Source organism: Rattus norvegicus, chromosome 6 (assembly GCF_021556685.1).
Source record: "Rattus norvegicus strain SHRSP/BbbUtx chromosome 6, alternate assembly SHRSP_T2T, whole genome shotgun sequence".
Lineage (NCBI taxonomy): Eukaryota > Metazoa > Chordata > Mammalia > Rodentia > Muridae > Rattus > Rattus norvegicus.
The window spans coordinates 104032001-104057690 of NC_141539.1; the positions used below are offsets into that span (position 1 = coordinate 104032001).

The 25690-nt window shown below is 38.7% G+C and overlaps 1 protein-coding gene across 1 annotated transcript; it reads left to right on the forward strand.

Annotated features, from left to right (window-relative positions):
* Positions 1-448: 448 nt before the first annotated feature.
* Eif2s1 (eukaryotic translation initiation factor 2 subunit alpha) lies at positions 449-25110 on the forward strand. The gene is given in 8 exon segments (NM_019356.1): positions 449-474; positions 4890-5131; positions 13648-13727; positions 15989-16140; positions 19951-20057; positions 21008-21105; positions 23047-23190; positions 24583-25110. Coding segments are annotated over 7 exon segments (948 nt in total). The 5' UTR covers positions 449-474; position 4890; the 3' UTR covers positions 24709-25110.
* The last annotated feature ends 580 nt before the right edge of the window (positions 25111-25690 follow it).

Below are 25690 nucleotides of genomic sequence, written 5' to 3' on the forward strand. Positions count from 1 at the left end.
CTTCACTGCCCCTCCCTCCGGCGAGTGGCCCGCACTCAGCGAGTGCTGAGTGATGGGTCCGGAGAAGATCACGCTCCTCCTCTTCCTCAGCTTTCCATCTTTCGTCACAGCGCCATCTCTTGATTGAGTAAAACTTAAAGTAATCATCCTGGAGCAAGAAATAGAACATTACCTCTTCTTTAAGCCTAGCAAACTCCCTCCGCAAAGTCTATAAATACCAAGGAAAGTTACTTTTCAGCTCGCCCTGTGGTTCAAACCGCCCATATTAGGAGGACTGAGACTCTATGGTTAGTGGTAACGAAGGACCTTTTCCGTCGGCGCTTGCGCAGTGAGAGGTGGGTCCGCATGCGCGCTGGGTTGGGCGAAGCGCACGCTGAGGAGCTTCGCCGTCCGGTGTTGGTGTTCCGAGTCTCATCGTTGCCATTAAGGAGCCCGGCGTGGGACCCTAGTTCGGGATTCACACATACACTTCAGGTGATTGGCCCCGCACCTTGCTTTCCCCAAGAATTCGCCGTAGCTATGTCCAGTGATAGGAGTGGTCTAGGCCCCGGGCTATCACCCCATCCCCCTTTCCCGTTCTTGCGCGGGAAGTATCTGGACAACGTCGCCACGGCCCGCTGGATATTTCCTGCGCCTTCTCGCCAACCGGTGTCTGGTCCTGTGAACCAGAAACGTGGCTGTACGGGCGGAGGAACCCCGTGAAGGAACTTGGGCCAAGTAGATTTTTACAGCCTCCCTAAAGATGTCTTGTGGTGGGGAGGCCTCTGGAGAACGCTCCGACATCCCACCCCTAGTTCAGGACTATTGGGCGCTTTGCTTTTACCGGGCCTCAGAATTTGAGCATTTTTTTTTCTTCTTTTCAGCTCTAGGATACTACCAAAACTTCTGACTCTTTGGAGACTGAACTTTTAGTCAGAGAATCAATAGGATAAACCACCGTATTTAAGTTTAAAAAAAAAAATCCGAAACGTAACTATTAGCATTGAAGGTCGTTGTTTTTCCGTTCTAGTTGTGCATTTCTGTAAGAAAGAATTCCTGGAATTGGAAATCAGCTATTGAAGTCATGCTGCTGAGGCGATTATTTACCCTGTTTGGGCAACTTTGAAAATAAAACTAGAGTCTTATAATGGGCGCTGAAAGCCTGAGATTAAGAAAAACTTTAGCGTTAACTGTGTTCACATTGAAGCTCTTAAACCCCCCACTCCCACCCCATGTCTAGGATGCTTTGATTTTCACTAAGGTAGAAACATAGGTCCTTGAAAAAAGGATGCATCAAGAAAAGTCTTTATTTTTCTCATTAAGTTGATGTTAAAGGGGTAGGGGGCCATCGACAGTTGATCATTTTAGTGCCTTTTCTGGGCCTATGATGCCAGATGGCAGGCACCTAATTCTCAAAAGACTTAATTGTACTAGTAAACTTCAGAGCTGAACAAGCGTTTCCCCAACGAGTTATATTTTAGTTTGGAATGTTCGTTGCCCACATCTGCTGTGGTGACATGACAATGTACTGGCTCTAGAAGCAGACCTATTGTTAACAGGGTTAAAATGCTGATGATGCAAGGTATTTGAAACTAGCTTCGTAAAGTGTTTGCATTTGTTTACATCAAAACACATACAACCTACTCTAAAGGCAGAAGTGAGAGGTGTGTGGTGCACCCTTTAATCCCACCACTGAGAATGCTGAGGCAGGTGCTCTGTGAGCTTGAGGCCAGCCAGAGCTGCACGCTGAAACCTTGTCTAAAGTGGGGGTGGGAGAGCACTTAACATGATCGTCTACTACTCTGATACAGTGAGGCTTCGTGGAGATCAGGTTTAATGTTAAAGACTTAGGTTTGGTTCTTGATTTTAGTGTATATTATGTATTTGTCTTTGAAGTCATTTAATATTTTTGTTCCTTGGCTTCTTGTTAATTCTTTTCTGTGCTTTTTCTTAGCACTTTGTGGCCCTAATTTGTTTTCCCACTGGTACTTAATTCCCTGGGAAAGAATTTTCGTGTCAGAATTGTTTAGTAGTGACTAGCCCCCCTACCCACAAATGTTTTAACAAATTAAATGGCAAAATGAAAAAAATCAGAATACTTTCAAGATTATCAAAAGGACTGAATAAATTCTTTATTTCCATTTCATTGACAGAAGAACATGGACTCTTTTAATAATTGTTTTTATGAATTGATTTAGTCAATAAGCCAACATGTAAGTTCTTTGTGACAAGAATTCCTTTATAGTTTCAGACTACTTTATTTCTACTGGAAGTAATATATTGTTCATTATTTACTCCATATTTTACAAACAGATTTGTGCCTTTTAAAGTAGTAGCCATATTTCTAGTCTGTGTTCTCTTATCCCGTTGCCTATAACCTTTAGCCAGCTGATTAATACAAAAAGCTTCACCTTTTTGGATGCTACTGTTTGGAGAAATTTGCTAAGTAAATATGACTAACAGCTTTTAAAACGTTTTCCTATAGCATTTATTTCGATGCTCATTTTGAAAGTCTTTGTTTAATTCTCCAGTTCTCTACATACAGATATTTGAAAACCCTTACATTCCCACCCTTAAGAGAAGCTCTGTTTAAAAAATGAAACAGCTGTTTCCAAATGGTTAATTCTAGCTGAGCATCTGCTTTCTTTGTTTACTAAATCCCTGTTTTGTTGAGCTGCAAGAGAAATGAGTCTGAGACATGTTACTTTAGATAAACAGTATAGTTCTGTCCTGGTAGTTTGGCCTAACATGTGTGATACGTACTTCCAACGCATATCAGTGTTACTTTTTGATTATGTTAGATGTTTCTATTTGTGATATTTAAGAGTATAAATGGTTCGAAATTTAATAGGCTCAAATTCTGAGTTTTACCACATATCCAAATGTAAAGGAGCAAGTTGCTCCACCCGCACCTCCATTTCCTTATCTACAAACAGGGAGAAATAGAGAGAAAGTGGTACGTCAAAGAGCTAGGCAATGACCGGATCATGTAGTAGTCCTCCCTGACAGAAACAGATGTCTAAGTCCCACATACATCTTCCCAGTTGGTAGTGGGGCTGTGTGCATGTCTGTTTGTAAACCATACTAGGACAGAACTTTGTTGTACCATATGCTGGGTGTAGAAAGTCTAATTCTTGGTTGGTTGGTTGGTTGTTTTTTGGGGGGTTTTGTTTTGTTGAGGTAGGGTTTCTTGGTGTGGCCCTGGCTTCCTGGAACTCACTCTGTCAACCAAGCTGGTCTCAAACACATATATCTGCCAGAAAGTAAATTACTAAAATGTCACATTTATTTTCTTAGGGCTTTGGGCAGTAGTTACTACCTATCTTCTGAGTTCTGACAGCTCTAAGTAGGTGGTGATTAATAAGAAAACATTAAAGTCCTCAGCTACAATTAAGGTCTCAGGTCTTCCTTTTTAAAGTATAGTGCTAACTGGTATGATTTCCAGCCATATGGATTATTAAAGAGAAGGTGCTGGATTCTTGGGTGGATCAAAGGGAATGATTTTAAGTATCTTTAGTGCATGGAGATTAAAAAAACACTTGGATTGTAGAGATTTATAAAGCTCGTCTCAAAAATAGGCATATGTGTTAACAAAATAAAACTACAATAACTAGGATAGAGCTTGGTGGTGAAATACTTCCCTAGCATGGACAAGGCCTGACCTCATCAAACTGTTGGAGAATAATATAAGTTAGAAATAATAACTGACTGAATCAAATCATTTGGTTGGTTGGTGGTGTTTTGTTTTGTTTTTTTTTGGGGGGGGGGGGTTGAGACAGGGCTTTTCTGTGTGGCTTTGGCAATCCTAGAATTCACTGTTCACTGGGCCGGCCTCAGACTCAAACACAGATCCGCCGACTCTGCATGCTAAGTGCTGGCATTAAAGGTGTGCACCGCCACACTCAGTTTTAACTCATTTGTTTTAAAGGGAAATACAAAATGAAGTCTTTTTTATTTTAAGAGGATTGTACCTACATGAGTATCTGTGTGCCATGTTCTTGCAGTGCCCACAAAGACCAAAAGAGGGCATCGGATCCCCTTGGATGGGAGTTAGAGATGATTGTGAGCCATCCTGTAGGTGCTGGAAATGGAATCTGCATTTGCTGGAAGAGCATCCATTGAGGCATCTCTCAATCCTTAATAAAGTTTTATTTTGTGGTACTGTAATTTTGGCTACAGTGATACTAGACTAGGAGTGTAGTTAATGAGAGGCAAGTCAAGAAAGATTTGCTTAGTGTGTAAATAGAAACTCAGTCTGCAGCATCACAAAAAAGATGGTAACATTTGGCATATTGGTTAAAGTTTAATCAGTCTTCCCTTTATACACTATGTGGTAACATATGCCATCTGAGCTGACTTAGAGAAAGAGTAGCTTAGGTAATGTCAAAACTGTGTTATAATGATGTCCCCCCCTCGTTCCATGATAGCTATTAAAATGTTGGGTACTGATTTACTATTTTTTGGGATTTTGTTTTTGCTTTGCTTTTGTTTTGAGATGGCATCTAGGTATATAGCCCAGGCTGTTTTCAAACTTGTGATCCTTCTGGGTAAGCCTCTAGAGTGTTGGTATTATGTGTATACACCTAGATGCCCTACTTCAGTGGTAATAGTAAAACAGTGTTTTACTCTTGGCGTATTCCTTTAATCCTAGGCCTCACAGCACTTTATAGATAGTCATTAGTTTTAATAGTTTCTCTAAAAGTGATTGCCTAAGCGTCACAGAAATATGGAGCATAATAAAAACTAAAGTTGAGTACTGGATATCTATCCTTTCTCTGACATTTAAGACATTTGAAGAAGTGAGAAGACTAATATCCATGTTATTTTCTTGTGTTCCTTCATTGTCAGGTCTACAACATTGATTATTTTTAGCTTAACACTTTATTTTTGTTTGTTTGTTTAATTTGCAGAATGCCGGGTCTAAGTTGTAGATTTTATCAACACAAATTTCCTGAGGTCGAAGATGTAGTGATGGTGAATGTAAGATCCATTGCTGAAATGGGGGCCTATGTCAGCTTGTTGGAATATAATAACATTGAAGGCATGATTCTTCTTAGTGAATTATCCAGACGACGTATCCGTTCTATAAACAAACTGATCCGAATTGGCAGAAATGAATGTGTAGTTGTCATTAGAGTGGATAAAGAAAAAGGTAAGTGAGAAAAAAAAATAGCTAAGAAGCATAAACTACAAAACTGCAGAAGTTTCTGGTTTCGAATGGGTTATTTTTAAAATACACTGTAGTTAAACTACTATGCTTAAATTTGTCAGTGTTCTGAGTCTCAAGAGACAATCAAAGAAAGAAGGTCACTCACAGTAGGGAGATCCAGCCTCTGTGGACTTAATGTCGAAAAGACACTCAAAAGCGTATTTATCAATTGTTCACAAAAGTTGTTTTTTTGGGTTAGTTTCTCATACTAAAAGCCCCTAATATAATCTATGTTTCCTGAAAGAAAACATCAGGCCTCTGCAACTTCAGTCTCTTTGGGCCCTGTCGGTACACTCAACAATGCGAGCTGTTCAGGTGCACCAAGACTGACTGGTGACCAGAGTCATGCAAAGACAACTCTGTAGCTAACAGAAAGTAGTCACTGCTTTCCACAATGATTTCCTCGAGGTCAGAGTGCTTCTAGAAAACAACTATTTTATTGTAATGTTTACCATAGATATGATTCTACTAGAAGCTACATAAATTCTTTTACATCCAAAATTGTTAAAGAAGCACATGGTGGCTGAGGACGTAACCAGTCATTGAAATGCTTGATTACAAGCTGGAGGAAGTGAGTTCAATCCCTCGAACCCATATAAAAAGGTTAAAGCTGGTAATCCCAACTATGGGGATTCATGGCCAGCCAACCCAATTTACTCAGTGAGTTCCTGACCAATGAGAGACTTCATCTCAAAAATCAAACTGAACAGCTCCTGAATACACCCAAGATTCTCCTATAGCCTCAACTGGCATATGGCATATGGTGTGTGCACATAAAACCACATACCCACATCTGTGGATACATAATCCATGTTTCATTTGTCTAAAGTTTTAAATTTAAAGGGTACTAATTAGCTGGCTAAGCAGAAACCTCTTACTGTAGTAATGGGGGTTTGGTTTGGTTTGGTTAACGTTTGAGTTATTTTAGTTGGTTAGTTGATTGGTTTTTCAAGATAGGGTTTTGGGCTGGAGAGATGGCACAGCGGTTAAGAGGACTGACTGCTCTTCCAGAGGTCCTGAGTTCAATTCCCAGCAACAACATGGTGGCTCACAACCATCCGTAATGGGATCCGATGCCCTCTTCTGGTGTGTCTGAAGACAGCGATAGTGTACTAACATACATAAAATAAATATATTTTAAAAGGAAAAAAAAGATAGGGTTTTACTTGTAGCCTAGGCTGGCCTTGGCTTCACAGACATCTGCCTGGCTTTGCCTCCAGGGTGCTGGGATTGAAGGCATGTGCCACTCCTACCCAGCATGTAGGAGTAGTTTAATTCCAGAGTTAGTTTGTGGTCAAATGACTTGGAATTTTTTAGTATTTTAGTACTTAAAGAATTATAACTAAGTTCCAAAGAAAAACCTGGAGTAGTAATTAACATCTTTATTTGTAAGTGAGGGCCTCTAGGAAAACACAAGGTCTCAACACAAAGATTTATTACCCAGGAAGGACAAGGTACTATGGGGTTTTGCCTCTGGACAGACAAAAGCAGACAGTGGGTATTTTAAGTGGACTAGTTTCTAAGGACAAAGGAGGAAGTCTATGCTGTGGTCAGTTGGTAAGTCCTTATTAAACAAGTTAGCCAGTATAGCCAAATAATGAATTTTGGTTGATGGACCTTCATGTTTTGTCTTCATTGACCAAATGAAGAGATAGATCTTGGGAGCAAGCTTTAGGAATGTAATTTAAAGGGTTTAGTGAGGGAGAGGGTAAAACTTGTTCGCAATGCTTGGGCCTGCTAGAGAGCCCTTAAATATTAGTAGATGTGAATATGAATTTATTTGGTGTGGTTTGTTTTTTCTTGATTTAGAATTAGATTAGATTAACAATAAGATGACTGGGTTAAATGTAAAAGTAAGATTAAAAATTAACATTTTGGGGGTTTGTTTGTTGGTCTCCCTCCTGCCCCCCTCCCACCCCCCCAACAGAGTTTCTCTGCATAGCCCTGGCTGTCTTGGAACTTGCTCTGTAAACCATGCTGGCCTCAAAATCACAGTGATCTGCCAGGCTGCCACTGCCACTGCCTCTGCCTCCAAGTGTTGGGATTAAAGGCATGTACCACAATGCCTGATGATTTAAGCTTTGAAAAAAATTATGCTGTACACATACACACACACCTGAACTCCAATATCTCTAGCAGTTATGATGTTTGTGTGTTGTACCCCTAACTCTCAGTTTCCACAAAATCTTTCAGTGCTGAATAAATATTCTTTTTTCCCTTTGTGCATCTTTTTTCTGGATTCCATGTAAATCATCACCATTGTGAACACTTCTAAGCATGTTGTATAGTACTATATGCTGTAGGTATTAGCTTTAGCAATTTCACTATAATTCATTGGGAGTTAGTTTCAGGTCATCTGTTAATGTCAGCTTAAATAACTGCCCACCTATGATGGGCATATTTTTAACCTCCCTACCATTGAGTTTGCTAGTACGTTCAGCTTAAAGTCTTCACATCACTGTCCCAAAATAATAGGACCCAATACTGCTTTGTTTTGTAATTCTTTATTACATAAAATATATGCAAAGGAATCAGGTATATTTTCAGATGCCATCAAGGATATCTCAGAATACAATAGAGATACATAAAAGATTACTTCTGTAGCAGAACCTATTTGTACTGCGTCAGTTAAAACCAAGCAATTAAAGTGTAGACTGGTTATCTGCATTGGCATTTTTTTATGTGGAATGAGATCTGATTGTTCTGATGTGAGTGAGCATAAATCAGTGTATAAAAGAGCCTGTAGAGGAGGTCTGGGTTTTGCCTGGGTTTGTTTGTTTTGGTGGTGGTGGTGATTTGTTTATTTTCTATGTATAGGTGTTTTGCCTACGTGTATATCTGTGTGCTGCATGCCTACCTGGTACCCTTGTAAACTAAAAAAGGGCATTGACTCCCCCAGAACTGGAGTTATAGGCAATTGTGAGGTATCATGTGGGTGCTGGGAATCAAAGACAGGTCCTCCAGAGGAAGAGCTGATGTTATTGATCGCTGAGCTGCTTCTACAACTACAGCCCAGGAGGTGTTTGGTTTTGGTTTGTTTTATTTTGTTTCTTATTATTTAGGGCTTCTCTGTGTAGCTCTGACTGTCCTGGAACTTACTCTATAAACCAGGCTGGCTTCGAACTGAGTTCTGCCTGCTCTGCCTCTGGAGTGTTGAGATTAAAGGCATGCATCACCATGCCCAAAAGGAGAGCTGTTTTTAATATGAGAAAGTTAGATCCTATTGGACAAGACATTTAACATAACAGTTGTAAATTCCAGACATGTATAAAGTAACTGTGTAAGACAAGGAGAAATCAAAAGCTGAAAGTCCACACTTGGAAGAAAGGAGATCTGCTGGGTCATTTTTCTATTTTGTGTTTTCCCCAAGTACATACTAAAGACACTTCCAGCACCTAAGATCTGCCTGCTATAAAACTTAACAGTATTACTTGGTAAATCGCATACAGCCCTGCATAGCCACAGCAAATGAAAAATGGTAATAATGATAAGGATTAGAACAGTCATTCTCAATTTGAGGGTTAATGACCCTTTCATAGGGGTCACCTAAGACCATCAGAAAGCTCAGGTATTTACATTGTGATTCATAACAGCAAGATTACAGTTAGGAAGTAGCAATGAAGATAATTTTATAGTTAGGGCCACAACATGAATTATATTAAAAGAAGCATTAGTAAAGCAGTATTAGGATTAGATTAGAGATAGGAAAGGCCAACAAAAGGAGAGCCCCTTGGTCTTTAATTAAATTCTGTCCCAGTCTGTGACCCCTGAATTAATAGATAACCTTCAAGCATCCGTTGGGGGTTAAAATCTGTAGATTAAAGTTGTTTCCTACTTGAGTCCATTTTGAGTTTAAATACTTAATTTTTCCTGATGAAACAACTTTAAAAAAAAAAGTAATTGAGAACCTATCCCAAATCATAATATCAAAAATGCACCCCAAACTATTAGACATGAATGGGAATAAAACCAAACAATGTCTGAGGTGTGGTTGCTAAGGGCCAGATAAAATGCAAGTTTGAATTAGGAGACAGGATTTTTTAAGCTGATGGATGGTTCTGCTGCCCAAACACATTAAAATATCCTTTCAAAAATGAACAAAGGGAAATCTTAAAAAAGAAATTAGAAAGAGCCAATGTAAAGGACAGAAAATATCAGGGGAAAAGAATACAGATAGAACATAAGCCATGTCCAGTATCAAAAGTGCTATGCCGGGGGTTGGGGATTTAGCTCAGTGGTAGAGCACTTGCCTAGCAAGTGCAAGGCCCTGGGTTCGGTCTCCAGCTCCAGGAAAAAAAAAAAAAAAAAAAGTGCTATGCCAGTGGAAGAATGAACCAAATACGTTAACTGGGAAAAATACTAGGCCGGGGCATGCCTGTTAGAGTGAGACACCCCTCCAAAAAATTCTTAAGTTTCCTATAATTACTAAATATCAAACCATGAGTTTACCGACTGGAAAATGTCCACAACTTGCTGCAATATAAATGGTAGTAAAACTGCATGTAAGTACATCAAAACATTGGGTAGAGAGTACATAAAAATTATGAAAATAGCTTTTAAAAAAAAAGTATGTGGGATGTTGAGGGTAGAGATACAAAGTGCTCTGGTTTATTAGAAATTATTAATAGAGGCCAGGCCTTGGGGAAAAAAACAAGTTAGAATTGTGTAGCCAGTAAAAATACTGAACAACAAAAGTCAAGATAGAGACTTTTTTTTTTAAGAAACAGAATTTACTGCCAAATAAAATTGCATTAGAGAAATAATAATACACTTTTAGGCTAGTTTTAGGGTACTTGAATTGAAAATGCATATAATTTTAAAATACTCCTCTTTTCTCCCTTTCTCTTTATTTCTTACAATGCAGTTGTTTGTCTTATTTGTACCATCAAGATTTAAATTTATGAAAGTAATTGACTGATAAGGAAATTTTTCTTACAGTGCCCAAAAGGAAAGCATATCATGACATGCATGGCCACTTGAGGAAGCTCTAGTTTGAGATAGGTGACAGAAGGAACTGTGAGAAAGAGTAAACCAGTGTGGTTGTTTTCGTTTTATTTTTGGTAGTGATGGCAGGGAATGGGTAAATTATATTAGCCTCAGCTGGCTTCATATTCACAATCTACTTCCCTGGTGAGGTTATAGACATGAACTACCTACCTCCCATAGTAGAATCTTGCAGGGTAGGATTACTGACAGCTGGCCAGTTTGAATAATCCTGGAAGGTACTGGGACAAAGGGGTTACCAATTTATCTAATTCCTTCTGACTTGATAATAGGACAAGTACAATATTGGCATAGTATGTGAGAATAACTAGATTCCAGATTAAGAGTTTGCATAATATAGACCCCTTGCTAACTCTTCTAAGAATTTGCTGGCCCTCGGAGAGGCTTTCTCACTCAAGTTACTGAGATCCCAAGAATGGAGCATCCATACATAGATACTTGCATGGTAACACTCTTTTAATCCCAGCACTCAGGAGGCAAAAGCAGGCAGATCTCTGTGAGTTCAATGCCAGCCTGGACTATAGAGTTAGTTCCAGGACAGCCAGGACTACATAGATTCTCAAATAAAATAAAAAGCAGAGTGGTGAGATGCCTTTAAACACAGCGCTCAGAAGGCAGAGGCAGGTGGATCTCTGAGTTGGAGGACAGCCTGGTCTACAGAGTGAGTTCCAGGATAGCCAGAGCAACGCAGAAAAACCCCTACTCAGAAGGAGGTGGGAGGGACAGACTAGAAGCTAGACTCTCACTGGTTTGTGCCTATAATCTCATCTAATCAGAAAACCGGTAGAAAGAGCACTCCAGATTTATTGGCAATGTAACAAGACCCTGTCTAGGTTGGGAATAGCTTAAAATGTTTCTCTATCATGAAACCCTGAGTTTAATCTCTAGTAAAGATAGGGGAGAAAAGAATACAGAGGGGGAAAGTGGTTATTATAATATTACTGGCAATTTTGATTTGTAACTCCCATTTCCAGGAGATTCCAAGCCCTCTTCTGGCCCCAGGGTACCAGGCCTGCGTCTGGTGCATAGGAATTACATGTAGGCCTTTACTTACATGCACCCATACAAATAAAATTAAAGACACTTCTAAAAAATTCTAAAATATACTTAAGACAGGTGAAAAATGAAAACCAAATTGGAGAAAAGGAAAACAAGTACTTGAATAATAGGTCTGAATCTTGTATTAATAATTATACAAAATGTAAATCAAACAAGTATTACAATTAAAAGGCAAAGATTTATAGGCTAGACCTATATTTTAAAAAGCAAGACCCAACAATAATGCTGTCATACTTTACTGAAAATAAGTAGATGGAGCCAAGGGTATTGGTGTATGTTTTTTATCCCAACACTTGAGGCAGACATTTCTGAGTTCATGGCCAACCTGGGCTACCTAGTAAGTTCTCTTCAAAAATAAATAAGATAGTAAATGGTATACTGGGCTGATATATCTGCCATAATAACACTAGAGTATCTATTAATATCAGATAAAGTAGATAAGTAAGCATGTAATGATTAAGACACATGGCTGTTGATGTGTGTGCCCACTAGAGCTTAGTGTTGTGAAGTAAAGATTTAAAATAGATGAATCTGTAATCATAGTTGGAGGTTTAGATAACCTTTAGATAGTTAATATAAAAGCCATATCCAAAAGTAAGTTGTTATAAATCTTGACCAGTTTATAGAACACTAAACACCCACAAAACATTGAGCATACATTTGTTTGAGATATGTATGTCATGCTTGCTAAAATAATAAGTTGGGCCATAATAGAGCTTTGAATACATTTAAGAGTTAAAATCATGTATGTTCTGATCATAATGAAACTTGTTTGAATTATTGTATTTTAAGTGGAAAAAGCAAAACATTTGCTAAATTGAACACCTATATATTAAGGCCACTGGAAATTTTTCATGATTGTTGTTATGTTAGAAAAGATGAAAAATCTAAAATGATTAGGTTTTTAGTTGAAGAGAAAATGAGAGACTAAGGTATACCTCAATGGAAGGACCTTGCCTAGGGTTCTGCGGGTTTGAACCCCAACACCTGAAAGGTAGGGGTAGGGGTGTCAGGAAAAGAAAAGAGGCATGATCAAATGGAGTCAGACGTGGTGATGCACACTTTTAGCCCCAGGACAGAAAAGGCAGGCATATGTGTCTGAGTTCAAGGTCAGCCTGGGCTATACTGTGAGACCATCTTTTTATGTATTTTTAAAGACGGCTCATTTTAACAATCAAAATTATGTATACTCATTTATATACTCAGTTATCAACAAGGGTCAAAAAGCATCTGAGTGGTATATGCATTGTCTTTTTAAAAATAATACTGATACAGTTGCATGTCTATATGCTGAAAAATAGGAACATGATCTTACTCTCTAAAAATATCCTAAAATCGTAGACCTACATGAAATATGGAGCCAGCTCTTTTAAAAGAAAACAAAAGTAAAATTTTATAACATTTTTGCTACAGGTTCTTAGATTAAAACATTAGAAAAGAATCTGTGAGAAGAAAAATTGGTAATTTGGGCTTCAATGTTAACAACTTAGATTCTTTGGAAAATATTAAGAGAATGAAATAACAAAATTTTTTTGTGTGGTCCTTTTTTTAAGTGTGGTCTTAGGACACACATTTTCTGTGTTCAAATCCAGCATAGGATTTGGCTGTATCTATGGTTTGGGTATCTAATGAATTCTTTAATCTTTCTGAGTCCTGGTTTCTTCGGATTGAAAGACCAGCGTCTCTGGGAAAGAAAACCTACCGTACGGATTGATTTAAGGGTTCAGCAGGGCGCTTTAGATCCTGCCGTCTGGGTGCTGGTCACTCAGAAGATGGAAGTGTTACTTCTATGGAGAGTCGCCTCTCTTCAGTTTGTTTGTCTTGAGACAGGGTTTTCTTGTGCTGGGCTGGCTTTAAATCTACCATCGGCCAGGCATCTGTGCCACACACTTTATTCCCAGCACTCCAGGAGGCAGAGGAAGGTGAATCGAAGTTTGGACTTAGCCTGGTCTACAGAGTGAGTCCCAAGACAGCCAGAGCTACACAAAGAAACCCTGTCTCAAAAAATCAAAAACAAAACAAAAAGCCAAAAAGTGTAAATATTCTGCATTGCACTTTCTAAGTTCTAGAATTAGCAGGCATGTGCCACCACACCTGCTTTGACAATAGCCTCTTAATCAAATCATAGTGAATTCTCAACTGTTCTAATGCTTAGGGAGAAATATTTAAGTATGTTTCAATTAAATAATTTAAAATACTAATTTCTTCTAAAGCAATAAAGAATATATAATTGCCCTGTGATAAAAATGTTTCTGAAATCTTTCATAGTATTTTTGTCCATGATTTTAGTGTAGATAATTGTAAGCTTCTCTGTCAAATACTTAATTTGCTTATTGTTTTTAATCACATATTTATATTTGAGCAAATAAATTTTATTTTAAAATATTTTCATGCAGGATATATAGATTTGTCAAAAAGAAGAGTTTCTCCAGAGGAAGCAATCAAATGTGAAGACAAATTCACAAAATCCAAAACTGTAAGTTGGTCTCTTTGTTAAGGTTTCTCTGTTTTGGAGGCATTGGAGATGGCTGTATGGTTAGAGTACTTCTTGCAAAGGACTCACCCAGGTTTGGATCCCAGCACCCACATCCGGCAGCTCACAACTGACTGTTGTCACTCAAGTTCTAGGGATCCGATGCCCTCTTCTGGCCTCTGTGTTGTATGCATATGTGCATACTCAACAAGTGTACACATAATACACATAAATAATAGATTTTGAGCTGGTATTCATGATACACACCCCTGTATTCCCTGTGACTTTGAAACCAGCCTGGTCTACATAGTGATTTCTAGGACAGTCAGGACTGCTACTATTCAGAGAAACCAGGTCTTGGGCAAATGGGTGGGTGGGTGGGTGGGTGGAGGCATGGATGGAGGAGAGAATGTAGATAATGTTATGAGTCATGTGTGCTGGGAATTGAACTCAGGTCTTTAAGACCAGCAAGTGCTCTCACCCACTGAAATCATCTTGCAGCCCCTAATCCTTTGTCTTTCATGGCATATTTTCTTTGTCTTTTACTAGTATTTTGGTCCTTTCTGCTGTGTGCGTTCCTATCCTTAAGATAAAATACCAAGAAAATACTTGAATAAAAATGGTTTTTAATTAAAATTATTTTGATTAATCTAGTGTGATAGTTTGACTCCTAAAAGCAGTCCTCCGGGCACACCTGTGAGGAGTTGTCTTCATTAAGGTTAATTCATGGGGGAAGATTTGTCTTAATTGTGAGTGGAACCATGTCCTGACCCAGGGACCCTGGCCTGGGTGAAATAGAGGTGGGGCAAGCTGAGCACTGGTCTGCGTGCATCGAGTCAGCTCTCAACTTTTGACTTCTGATGTGACCAGTTCTCTCAGACTTCTAGCTCTGACCTCCTTATCTGAAATGTAACCTGGTATTGTAAGGCAAAGAAACCCTTCCTCCTCTACCTTGCCTTTGTTAGAATATTTAATCACAGCAACAGAAAAGAAACTAAGACACCCAGTAAAATTAATAGTCCCACATACATGAGACTATGGTCCAGATCGCTGCTGTCATTTTATGTGTTTACACATCTGAAACATGTAAAAGAAATGTATTTTTTAAGAAAGTAAAATCTCTGCAAGACTTGTCATTCAGAAAATACAGTCTTTGCACTAAGCCCTTCGGCATTACTTAGCTACATATTAGAATGCAGAATGCCAAGTCATAGTGGTAAGGGCCGTCATTTCCAGCACTCCAAGCCAGCGTAGCAGTTTGTGATCAGCTTGACCTACATAGTTGCCACCCTTTCTCAAAGACACAGACTAGAATTATAGTTGAGAGGGAAGAGCATTTACCTAGTATAGAGAAGGCTCTGCTGTCCAAGTAAAAGTGTTACCTTGATCCTGTTATGTTTCTAAAACACTGCTGTAGGCAATTTGCATATATTTGGTCTCTAGGACGTTGTCGGATTGAGTGTTTGCCTGGTACAGTGATCTGTACCTATAGCCCCAGTCACATGAGAAGCTAAACCAGAGTTTGGCTTGAGTCCAGTCTGGGCACTGTAAGAAGCCTCTGTCTCATAAGTATAGCATAGACAACAGTATGTTCCCGGAATGATAACGTTAAACAAGCAGCTTAGGACCTGTTACTCAATTTTGATGTGAAACATGAAACAATTTATTATATACATTTACACATTTATTCATATATGTACATAGCGTGGTCCCCATATAGAGGTTAGAAAATACTTGTGGGGACCAGTCCTCTCCTACCATGTGGATCCTGAGGATTGGACTCTAGTCATCACTCTTGACAATAAATACCTTAACTAAGCCATCTTGCTAGCTCATGAAATAGCTTCTTAATTTTCTCTAAATTTGTATTATTTTTAGGGAGTTTGATGGGTAAGTAATGGAAGGATAATTGTTAAATGGTAACAGAGCTTTGAACAGTTTTCCCCTTATAGTGTGGTTTTGTATATATTTGATCATGTAAGAGCACTCTTGGTAAGGAAAGATGCTTAGTGCCTTGTTGCAAGTAAAACAAATTCAGATGTTAATTTGTTTGAAAACCCAAAGTTATGTCATATTTTTCCTTATACCTAGTTGAGTTGATTATTGTGAAGGAGTGACTATTTCTTTATGGAAAAAGAATTTGTAGTCAAGAAATTTTATTGTTCAGTAATTATTTTGAAGTGAAATTACATCTTCTGCTAAAATACAAAAATGCCTCTTTGTGGCTCTCCTTCAAATTATTGAATTCTTCATTTTGTATCTAGGTTTATAGCATTCTTCGCCATGTTGCTGAGGTATTAGAGTATACCAAGGATGAGCAGCTGGAAAGCCTATTCCAGAGGACTGCCTGGGTCTTTGATGACAAGTACAAGAGACCTGGATATGGTGCCTATGATGCCTTTAAGCATGCAGTCTCGTAAGAACACCTTGATTCCGCCTTTGTCTCACCTGCTAAGTCTTAGCACACCGATTGATTGCCTGGCATCTAGTTATAGAACACCCAGACATTGGGTCCTTGTCAAATTTAACCTTAAAAATATTTCAGTGTAAAAGGCCTGCGGTGTGAGTGGATCCTATGTGGTCATGCATATATAGTTTTCATTTGCCGTTGTTTACGTGGTTTTATCTCACACTGTTTCCTGTGCATTTCCATTTCCTCATTGTGCCTGGATGGTTTCGGGACCAGTGTGGACATCTCGCCCAGAACAGTGCAGCCTCTTGCTTACCACACTTGTTTGGACCGTCCATGTAGCCTCATAATAGACCTTTTTCATTAGGTTTGCTTTGCCTCTTAAAATCCTGTGCTTTTTATGCCATAGTCCTACTGTATTTCTTCATAAACTGTTAGGCTCTGGTTCTAAACCTGGTTTTCTCTGTGTGTCTTACCATGAGATACCATTTCAACAACTTTCCTGCCAGTATTACAAGCCTTTCCCTATTTTTCCTTCTGTTACATCCATGCTTCAAGTGATTCCCCTGACTTCTCTGCAGTTGTAGATCAGTTGGTGCCTCGGTATATTCAGGGTCTCGCCTTGGCTGTGTCTTCATTGCTACCCAGCATCTGCTCTTTGCTGTCGTTGCTCCCATCTTTATGGTGTCTGTTTCTTAGTGCTCTTCCTCAGAAGCCCTCTTAGCCACTCTCTCTCTCTTGGTTGACATGCTCACCACCCATCTACTTCCTTCCAGACCACTTGAAATGTTCATTTCTCCTGTACTCCTAGGGTCTGTGCCCTTCCAGCCCTCAGACTAATCGTACCTCCAGCCACTTACTCCTTTGCTTGGATATTCAGCTTTTTCCTTTATTAATTTCTACTACAGAAAAAAAAAATTCTCATCTTTACCTTGACTTTTTTATAGGAAGCATCATGTCCTCTTTAGTAACCATTTACTTCTCCCTGCTTGCTGTCAATGCATCTTTTCCTCCCATTCCTTCCTAAATATTAGTGCTGCATGACTCCTCACCACTGTCTTGAGGTGAATTTCCAGCCCTTATTCTGCTAAGAACTGGTTTCCTTAAACGGGAGTAAGACTCATCCCTGGCATAGCAAATTCTTATGTAAGACAGGAGAATAATAGCAGCTAGCAGTTCCATAATTCTAAAATCCTATGATGTATGGGTTATTGTCCTCATGCTAGAATTGAAGAAACTGAGGCAGAGATTAATTTGTTCAAAGTCACACATCCCACAGTTGGTGTCAGCAGTCACCAGTATTGAAGCTCAGGCATACTGGCTCCCTACAGGTCCTAACTGTTCACCCTTCAGCACTATTTATCCTTCTGTTCTTTATTCCTTAGTCAATGGGAGGAGAGGGGTAATGAAATTTAGAATCCAGGACACAAGCATATACCACACAGTTACTCAGCCGCAGCCCATCCACTCAGTGTGTATTTTAACAGCATACCATCACCACCTGGCCCTAGTTTAACTTCCTGCATTTGTTTGTCCGGCCTTAATGTCCTTTTAGTTCCCTTCCCTTGACAGTCTTCTCTCCATCATCATTCAGTGGCAGTTGTTGGGTTTATACAATATATACAATACTGACATATATGATTCGTCATGCCTCACATTATTCCTTTTAATTAATAAACTAAATTTCAGGTTGAAGAGATGGCTCAGAGGTTAAGAGCACTGACTATTCTTCCAGAGGTCCTGAGTTCAAATCCCAGCAACCACATGGTGGCTTACAACCATCTGTAATGAGATCTGATGCCCTCTTCTGGTGTGTCTGAAGATAGTGTACTCACATATATAAAATAAATAAATCTTTTTAAAAAGAAAAACAACTAAATTTCTGAAGTAACTAGAAACAGTGTTTTCCTCTTCAGACCCAGCATCACTCATTGATAAGCACTATCCTGAAGTCATTAGTGTGTACTATTTTCACTTAAGGTTTATCAGTATACATGTTGAGCATCCTTAACCCAGTAGTACAAAATACCCCCCTCTGAAAGTTTGTGAACCAACATTATTCCACAAACATGCTGACCTGTAACAAGTAGTGGTTGAAGCCTAGGCACATCAAGGATGCTTGCAAATGACATCCTTAAGGGGTCTGTATAAGGTACACCTGAAACATAAATGAGTTTCAAGTTCAAACTTGGATTTTCTCCCTGAGATACATTATTCTGTATGCATAAATACTCCAAAATCTTAGGAAAATGTAAATTATTTCTATTCCCAAGACTTCACAAGTCCACAAAATACATATAAGATAAGCTGTGTAGTCACACTTTAATCCATTGTTATCTTTCATAGGCAAAATGAAGTTGCATTTTGTCTTACAAGGTTAGGATTTCTCCAGATTAAATAATGTATACCTACTTCCTCATAATCTGTATCATTTCATTTTGAGATCCTGTTCCTATATTAAGAAATTTAATTTTTTTGTCCCATTTTCAAACAGTTTTATGAATAAATGAATGTACATACACCTTTGAGGGTTTCTAGAGAATACCTAGGAATATAATTGTTGAGTCTCGTGACCGATTTTATAAATATGTATAAATGTACTTAATATCTATTTGGTTTTGCCAAATTACACTCCAAATTAGTTCTGTTGTTTATATTCCCCTAGAAACTGTATAGATAAGATATTGATGTTTTCTCTCATCTTTACTATTATTTGATATACATCTCAGATTTTTTTTTCCTTTGCCATAATCGATTTGCATGCCCCTGCTTATTCATCAGGTCAACATCTTTGTGTATTTATTGATTATAAATGTCGGTCTGTGTTTGTCTCTATCAGTCATCACGTGACAGTGTTGATATTTCAGTTTGTCTTGTGCAAGCTAATTGAAAAGTTGACTGTATGCACATTCTGTCACTTTTCACTGAGACACTATAGTTTCAGTTTGGATGCTTGCCATGTTTTCTGTAACGTTTTGCCTCTGCTTATTAGGGTCTCCTGTTCTTTTAGTTTTGGTTTTTGTTTCCGCTTTGTTTTTCTTCCTTTTTTTTTCCTTTCATTTATTCAGTTAACATGGAATTTTAGCTAGGCCCTTCCTTAATTTAATCCAGGCCTTGGACACTTGGGAGAATTAAATGGCATGCTGGTCTCTGCAGGAGGGCCTTCCTGACCTCACTGGCAATGAGTGTCCTCCTGTCCCAGTGCCCCAGTATTGTTGCTTCCAAGCTAGATTCTCAGGCCTTGAAATAGAGAGTCCTGATTACTCAGGAGGACTTAAGTCGGCATAATAGGATGTCAGGTTTGTGTTCGAAGGTATTTATTGAGTTGCTTAGTTTAGCCAGATCTCTAAAAATTTTTGTTTTGATAATCAGTTGTTTTCTGTTTGTCATGTATTTTATTTGTGTTGCTTCATTTAATACAATTCTATGAGATACTGATTTTTTTTTAAGATTTATTTGTGTATATGAGCAATCTATTTGCACATGTGCCTGAATGACAGAAGAGAGCGCTAGAGAGACAAGGGCATCAGATCCCACTATAGATGGTTGTGAGCCACCATGTAATGGCTGGGAACTGAACTCAGGACCTCCGGAGGAACGACCAGTGCTCTTAATCACAGAGCTATCTCTCTCCAATCTAGTTTACACATTTGGAAAGAGAAAAAAACACATAATTAAAATTGTACAAGGTCAAGATTTCAACTTCAATGTGGAAGCTAGTGCTTTACTGTTATTTGTATTACTCTGCAGGATGTATTTGTTTTCACAGTTATTAGTAATATTACCTTGAAAGTTCTTGCTCTGTTTTTTTCTCAGAGACCCATCTATCTTGGATAGTTTAGATTTGAATGAAGATGAAAGAGAAGTACTCATTAACAATATCAATAGGCGTTTGACCCCACAAGCTGTCAAGATTCGAGCAGGTAAATGCTTGCTTTTTTTTTTTTTTTTGTAACAAACTTTAAAGTGTTTTGGTTTGGTTTTTGCGTGGTTGGGGAGAGGGTTATTTGACTGCTTTGGGGTTTTTGTTTTGGCTCTTACACTCAAACCAGGGCTTCATACAGGCTGGGTAATTAGTCCATCACAGTCTCATGTCTTTGGCCCAAGGAATTATTACTTCTACAAAACTGAAAAATGTCTTGGCACAAATCAAAGAGACCTAGAAGGTTAACTAACTTTAAATCAGCCCTTTAATGTGGAAGTATTATTTTGCCTTGGTTTATAATTTAAAATATTTTAACAGGACAGCAGTATCCTTCCATGCCTTTGTATTGATTCTGTGGTGGTAATCTGGAATTACACTTTTCAGATACTTTACAGGAACATATATTTCTAAGGCAACAGTTCTCAACCCCTTTGGGAGTCAAGTGACCCTTTCACAGGAGTCACATATCAGATATTTGCATAAAGATTCCTAACAGCAAAATTACAGTTATGAAGTAGCAATGAAATAATTTTATGGTTGGGGTCACTACATGAGGAACTGTGTTAAAGGATCACAGCATTAGGAAGGTTGAAAACCAGGGGTCTAGGGGGTAGAGGTATATAAACAGGGTGGACCACATTCTTAGCATTTGTGAAGTCCTGGGTTCATTCCCTAGCTAGCAGCAACCCCCAATAAAAATTCATAGCTGTTAACATTTTCTATTCAGGAACAGATAAAAGATCTGCTGGGTCAGTACTGACAAAATGCTTCAGCAAGTAAAGCTACTTGCCACCAAGCCTAAATACCTGAGTTCAAACCCAGAACCTACATGGTAGAAAAAGGCCAAATGGTGTGCAGTTTCTAAATAGTTCTAGACAATTTGCTGTCATGGTGTATCTTTCCTTATCGTCCTTTCTTGTGCCAGCTTTTGAATTTTTGTAATTTTAGATATTGAAGTAGCTTGCTATGGTTACGAAGGCATTGATGCTGTAAAAGAAGCCCTGAGAGCAGGTTTGAATTGTTCTACAGAAACCATGCCCATCAAGGTAAGTTATGCATTATCTTCCACCCTGTTCTTCAAATCCTTTTGGTCAACCTGTGTGTTAGCAGTTGAACCCCGGGCCACTAAGTCATGGTCCCAGTCTTTTCCCCTTTCTTGCTGGTTGTGTGGGTAGGAAAGTAGAGCTAAGTGATAAAAAGGGCATACCCGGCATGTTCAGGGTCAGAGTGTTGGAGTCCAAAAATCTAAAACAATCCAAGCAGTCACAAGAGTCTAGCAAAGTGAGATCTTTATTTGACATAGGTAACAAAGACTGACCAGTCAGGATAACAGCACAGACTCAGAAGCTAACTGTGTCCTTGAACGTTCATCCCATTGAGTATTTAAGATGATAAAAATATATTGCACTCAGACCATCACTAATTGATCAGGGCTGTAGAACAGTCTTGGAAGCTGAACCACAACCCCTGAGCCAGAGAGTCAGAGTATTTAAGCTTCAACACTACAGACTCCTATGCCAGGTTATCCCTCCAGTCAGGATTTAGGGATAAAGCCTTCCTTAGGAATGTGTCTTTGTGTACATTTATCCTATTCCAATATGTTTGGTTATTCAACTGCACTGGGGTACCTTGCCTAGCTTGTATGGCTCAACTTGACAAACAGGATATCAGTTTCCCACATACATGTATCCCTCTGCCAAGCAGGACCTCAGTTTCCCAGGGAGGTCATAGGGACTTAAGCTTTATTTAACCCCTATTCAAAATGGAAGTTTTATTCAAAATCACTTCAATCCAGTTCCTTCTTATGAGAGTTTCCTAAAAACAAAACTATCATGGAGATTAGAAAGCCAACTCAGAAGTTAAAGCTATTGCTCTTGGAAAAAAATCTGAGTTCAGCGTCATGTCTCTTTTCTTTTTTTTTTATTTATTTATTTATTTAGAGTTGGGGGCTATTTGCAGCTATGGCTTTTTGATGGTGCTGCCATCATAGTGGACATAGATGATTTCTCTTGTTAGTAAACCAGCAATATTAAATCTTCTTTACAATAGAAGTTGCAGTGCCCAAAATGTTTGTAGTGCCTTGGGAGGCAACAGATTTTTCAGTAACATACATTGAACTGGGTGGTTGTTTCTCAGGATTTCTTAGGATTTCTTCTATCAATTTACAAATAATTCACCTTTTCCTTTTTTATGATTTATTGCTAGGCATGGTGGCACATGGCTTTAATCCTAGCATTTGGGAGGCAGGGGCAGGCAGATCTCTGTGGATTCAAGACAGATTTAATTTTTACTTTATGTGTGTGTTTGCCTGCATGTGTACCATGTCCGTGCCTGGTGCCCACAGAGACCAGAAGAGAGTGTCAAACTTACAGGTGATTGTAAGTCACTGGGTAGATGCTGAGAACCAAACCAGCATCCTCTGCAAAAGCAACAATTCTTCATATTCAGTATTACAGTAGACTGTATATATGTACTAGATGAGATCACTGTATCAGTGGTCTGACTACATGTGATGGTTAGTGTTAGTTTACAACCTGACAGACCTAGAATTCTCCTGGGCATGTCTGTGCAAGATTGTCTTAATTGTGTTATTGAGGTACACTACCCACCTACCCACTGAATGACACCATTCTCTGAATGAATCTGTAACTGTAGAAATGGAGAGGGAGCTGAATAGATTGAATGCATGCATTCATTTCTGCTTTCTGACTTTGGACATGATGTGACTAACTCCCACTGCCTTGACTTCATGCCATGATGAACTATGCTTTGAATTGTGAGCTAAAACAAATCCTTTCTCTTATAAATTGCTTTTGTTAGAGTATTTTATCACCTCAATGAGAAAAAATCTACGAGAATATATTAATAAACTGATTGAGAACTGGGAGGCAAGTCAAGACGATTTCTTCATGTAGTTAATTAATAAAATAATTTTTAATATCCTGTGTAAGTATAATCATAACTTCATTTTCATCTTTGTCCTTTAGATTAATCTAATAGCTCCACCCAGGTATGTGATGACAACAACGACCCTAGAGAGGACAGAAGGACTCTCTGTTCTCAATCAGGCTATGGCAGTCATCAAAGAAAAGATTGAGGAGAAGAGGGGAGTGTTCAATGTTCAGATGGAGGTGAGATTGGGGTCTTACTTTTTACTTTGTTCTTAATGTTTTTGCTTTGTTTTTTTCTTTTGAGGCAGGATTCCATGTAGTCAAGGCTAGTTTTCAGCTCACTGTGTAATCAAGGCTAGCCGTGAACTACCTGATAACTGCCTAGCTACTTATTCTCATTTTCCTTGTAGTGTGTGTGCCCAGGTACACTGACCCAAATGTGCACATACAAGGCCAGATCAGTGTTGGATATCCTCTATCTTGTTTTCTTGAGACTCCCTGAACCTAGAGCTGAAGATCCCCCTGAATTCACTCTCCGAGCTCTAGGTCACAGGCATATACCACTGTGTCCAGCCTTGTCTATGACTATAGGGCTTGGACCCATTCTTGTGCAGAACTTACTTCACCTCTTAGCCCTTTAGTGCTTTTGAAAATGTTAGATATGGAGCCAGCAAAAACGACTTAAAGGCCTTGGCTGCCAAAACTGGTGACCTAGAATTTAGTATCCAGGACCTATGTGTTAGAAGGAGAAAATTGACTCCTAAAAGTTGTCTTCTCAACTTGAAAAGCACGCCATGACCATGCATTCCCACACACATGAATAAGTAAAGGCTGTTGTTGTATCAGATGAGTTGGATGTGATGGTTCATGCCTGTGATCCTCAGTACTTAGGAAACAGGCCAGGATGATTGCCTGAAGTTCAGAGCTAGCAGCATATCAAAGCTAGCTGCCCAGTCAGATATACTTGGGAATAAAAAATTATTGAGTATAAAGTAATTGTTTATTTCTAAAGGGTTTTGTTTGTAATAAAACAGCACTGGGGTGCATGTTATAGGATAGACATTTGTACCAGTGCTAGGGTTTCCCCCTCGGGGGGAATAGTAGACAGTGCAAAGTTTGCTAGGCATAGTGTGACACAAACCTATGAAGGACTGGCTTGTCTACCTAGGGAATTCCATCTCAAACATAGAATAATCTCTTTCCCTCACCTCAATAGGAATAAAACCTAATTCTCATATGCTATATGTCTATGTGTATAGAATGATTCATTCTGTGAGGAAGAATAATAATTTATCTGGATCCCAGAGTATTCATTTTTTTAGAAAACAAGACATTTGGTAGCCTTTTCGTTGTGGTCACTGAACTCGTTTTCAGTTGAGCTTATTAAAATGGCAGAAAACAGTATTCCACTGTAGTGTGCGTGTAGTGTGTGTAGTGTTTCCTTGGATGGTCTTGTACTTTCTTAACTTTGAGCTGATAGAACTTATTCAGTGGTAAGTCAGCACAGGTATGACTGAATTGTTAGAAATGAAAGTATTTTTTACATTAAATTTTAAACATTAGCCAGTAATACTATTGAAGTCAAATCTGCTCTACTGTTTACCTCATTTTGTAATTGTACCTCTTCCACAGCCCAAAGTGGTTACAGATACAGATGAGACTGAACTTGCAAGGCAGCTGGAACGGCTTGAGAGAGAAAATGCAGAAGTGGATGGAGATGATGATGCAGAAGAAATGGAAGCCAAAGCTGAAGATTAACCTTTTGGAAAACAGTCCAATTTAAGGAGTACGAAGCAGCCCTTTCTGGCTGTAAACCCTAGACTTGAAAGTTTTCCAGTATTGAAAACTTCAAAGCTGAATATTTTTATTTCCAAGTATTTAAGTATTCGACAAGCCAGAATCTAAATGCCCTCCTTCATGTCAGCTGTTTTCACATAGTGGCTCTAACACCTCAAGCGTTTTTAAGGGAGTGGCTTGATTTGACCAGAGACAAATGTTAAACCGCAGTCCTAAAATTGGGCTTGCGGTTTTCATTTCTGATGTCTCTGGATTGGCACCCTTATGGTTTAGAGAATTACCAGGGGCTCCAGACACCAACAATCCCAACCTTTCTATATAAAATGTACTCAAGCAAACATCAAATAAATTTCTGGGATATTTAATTGTAGGCTTCTTCCTTCTTGTCACCAGTTAAAGCCAATCTGAATGCTCAGACTCTAATTCTCTTCGTATGATAGAAGTCAGTGGGCAAGTAATCAAATGACCTATGCAGGAACAGACTTTGAAAAGGAATGTTAGAGAAGCAGTTAGGAATTTAATTCCTAGTAAAGAAAAACCTTAAAATTCAATGAAAGAATTATGTGCCTGTTAACTTATTTGAAACCAGTGATAACTCATGTAGAGAAGTCGTCACCCTTGGTCCCTTTGGTGTATACTGACTACTTACCTTGACTTCACAATTCAAGGGATGTTTTAAAGTGCTGCTGCTTTGGTGTAGATATTTCAAGCAGCATCACCCAACTGAAGGGGACAGTTTCCTCTTTATCTGGTAGGTGCTATCTAGATCTTTAGGGTTTTATATACAAAAAAAAAAAAAAAGGCAGAATGTGATTTAACACAAAATTTTTAGTGTTCCTATTTTTACCTTCACAAACTAGCTACTTTAAAGGTTAATGTGCAAAATAATTTTTTCAAGTAACAAAGTTACAGCTACAATAGTCACATGTAGTAAATCTTCATT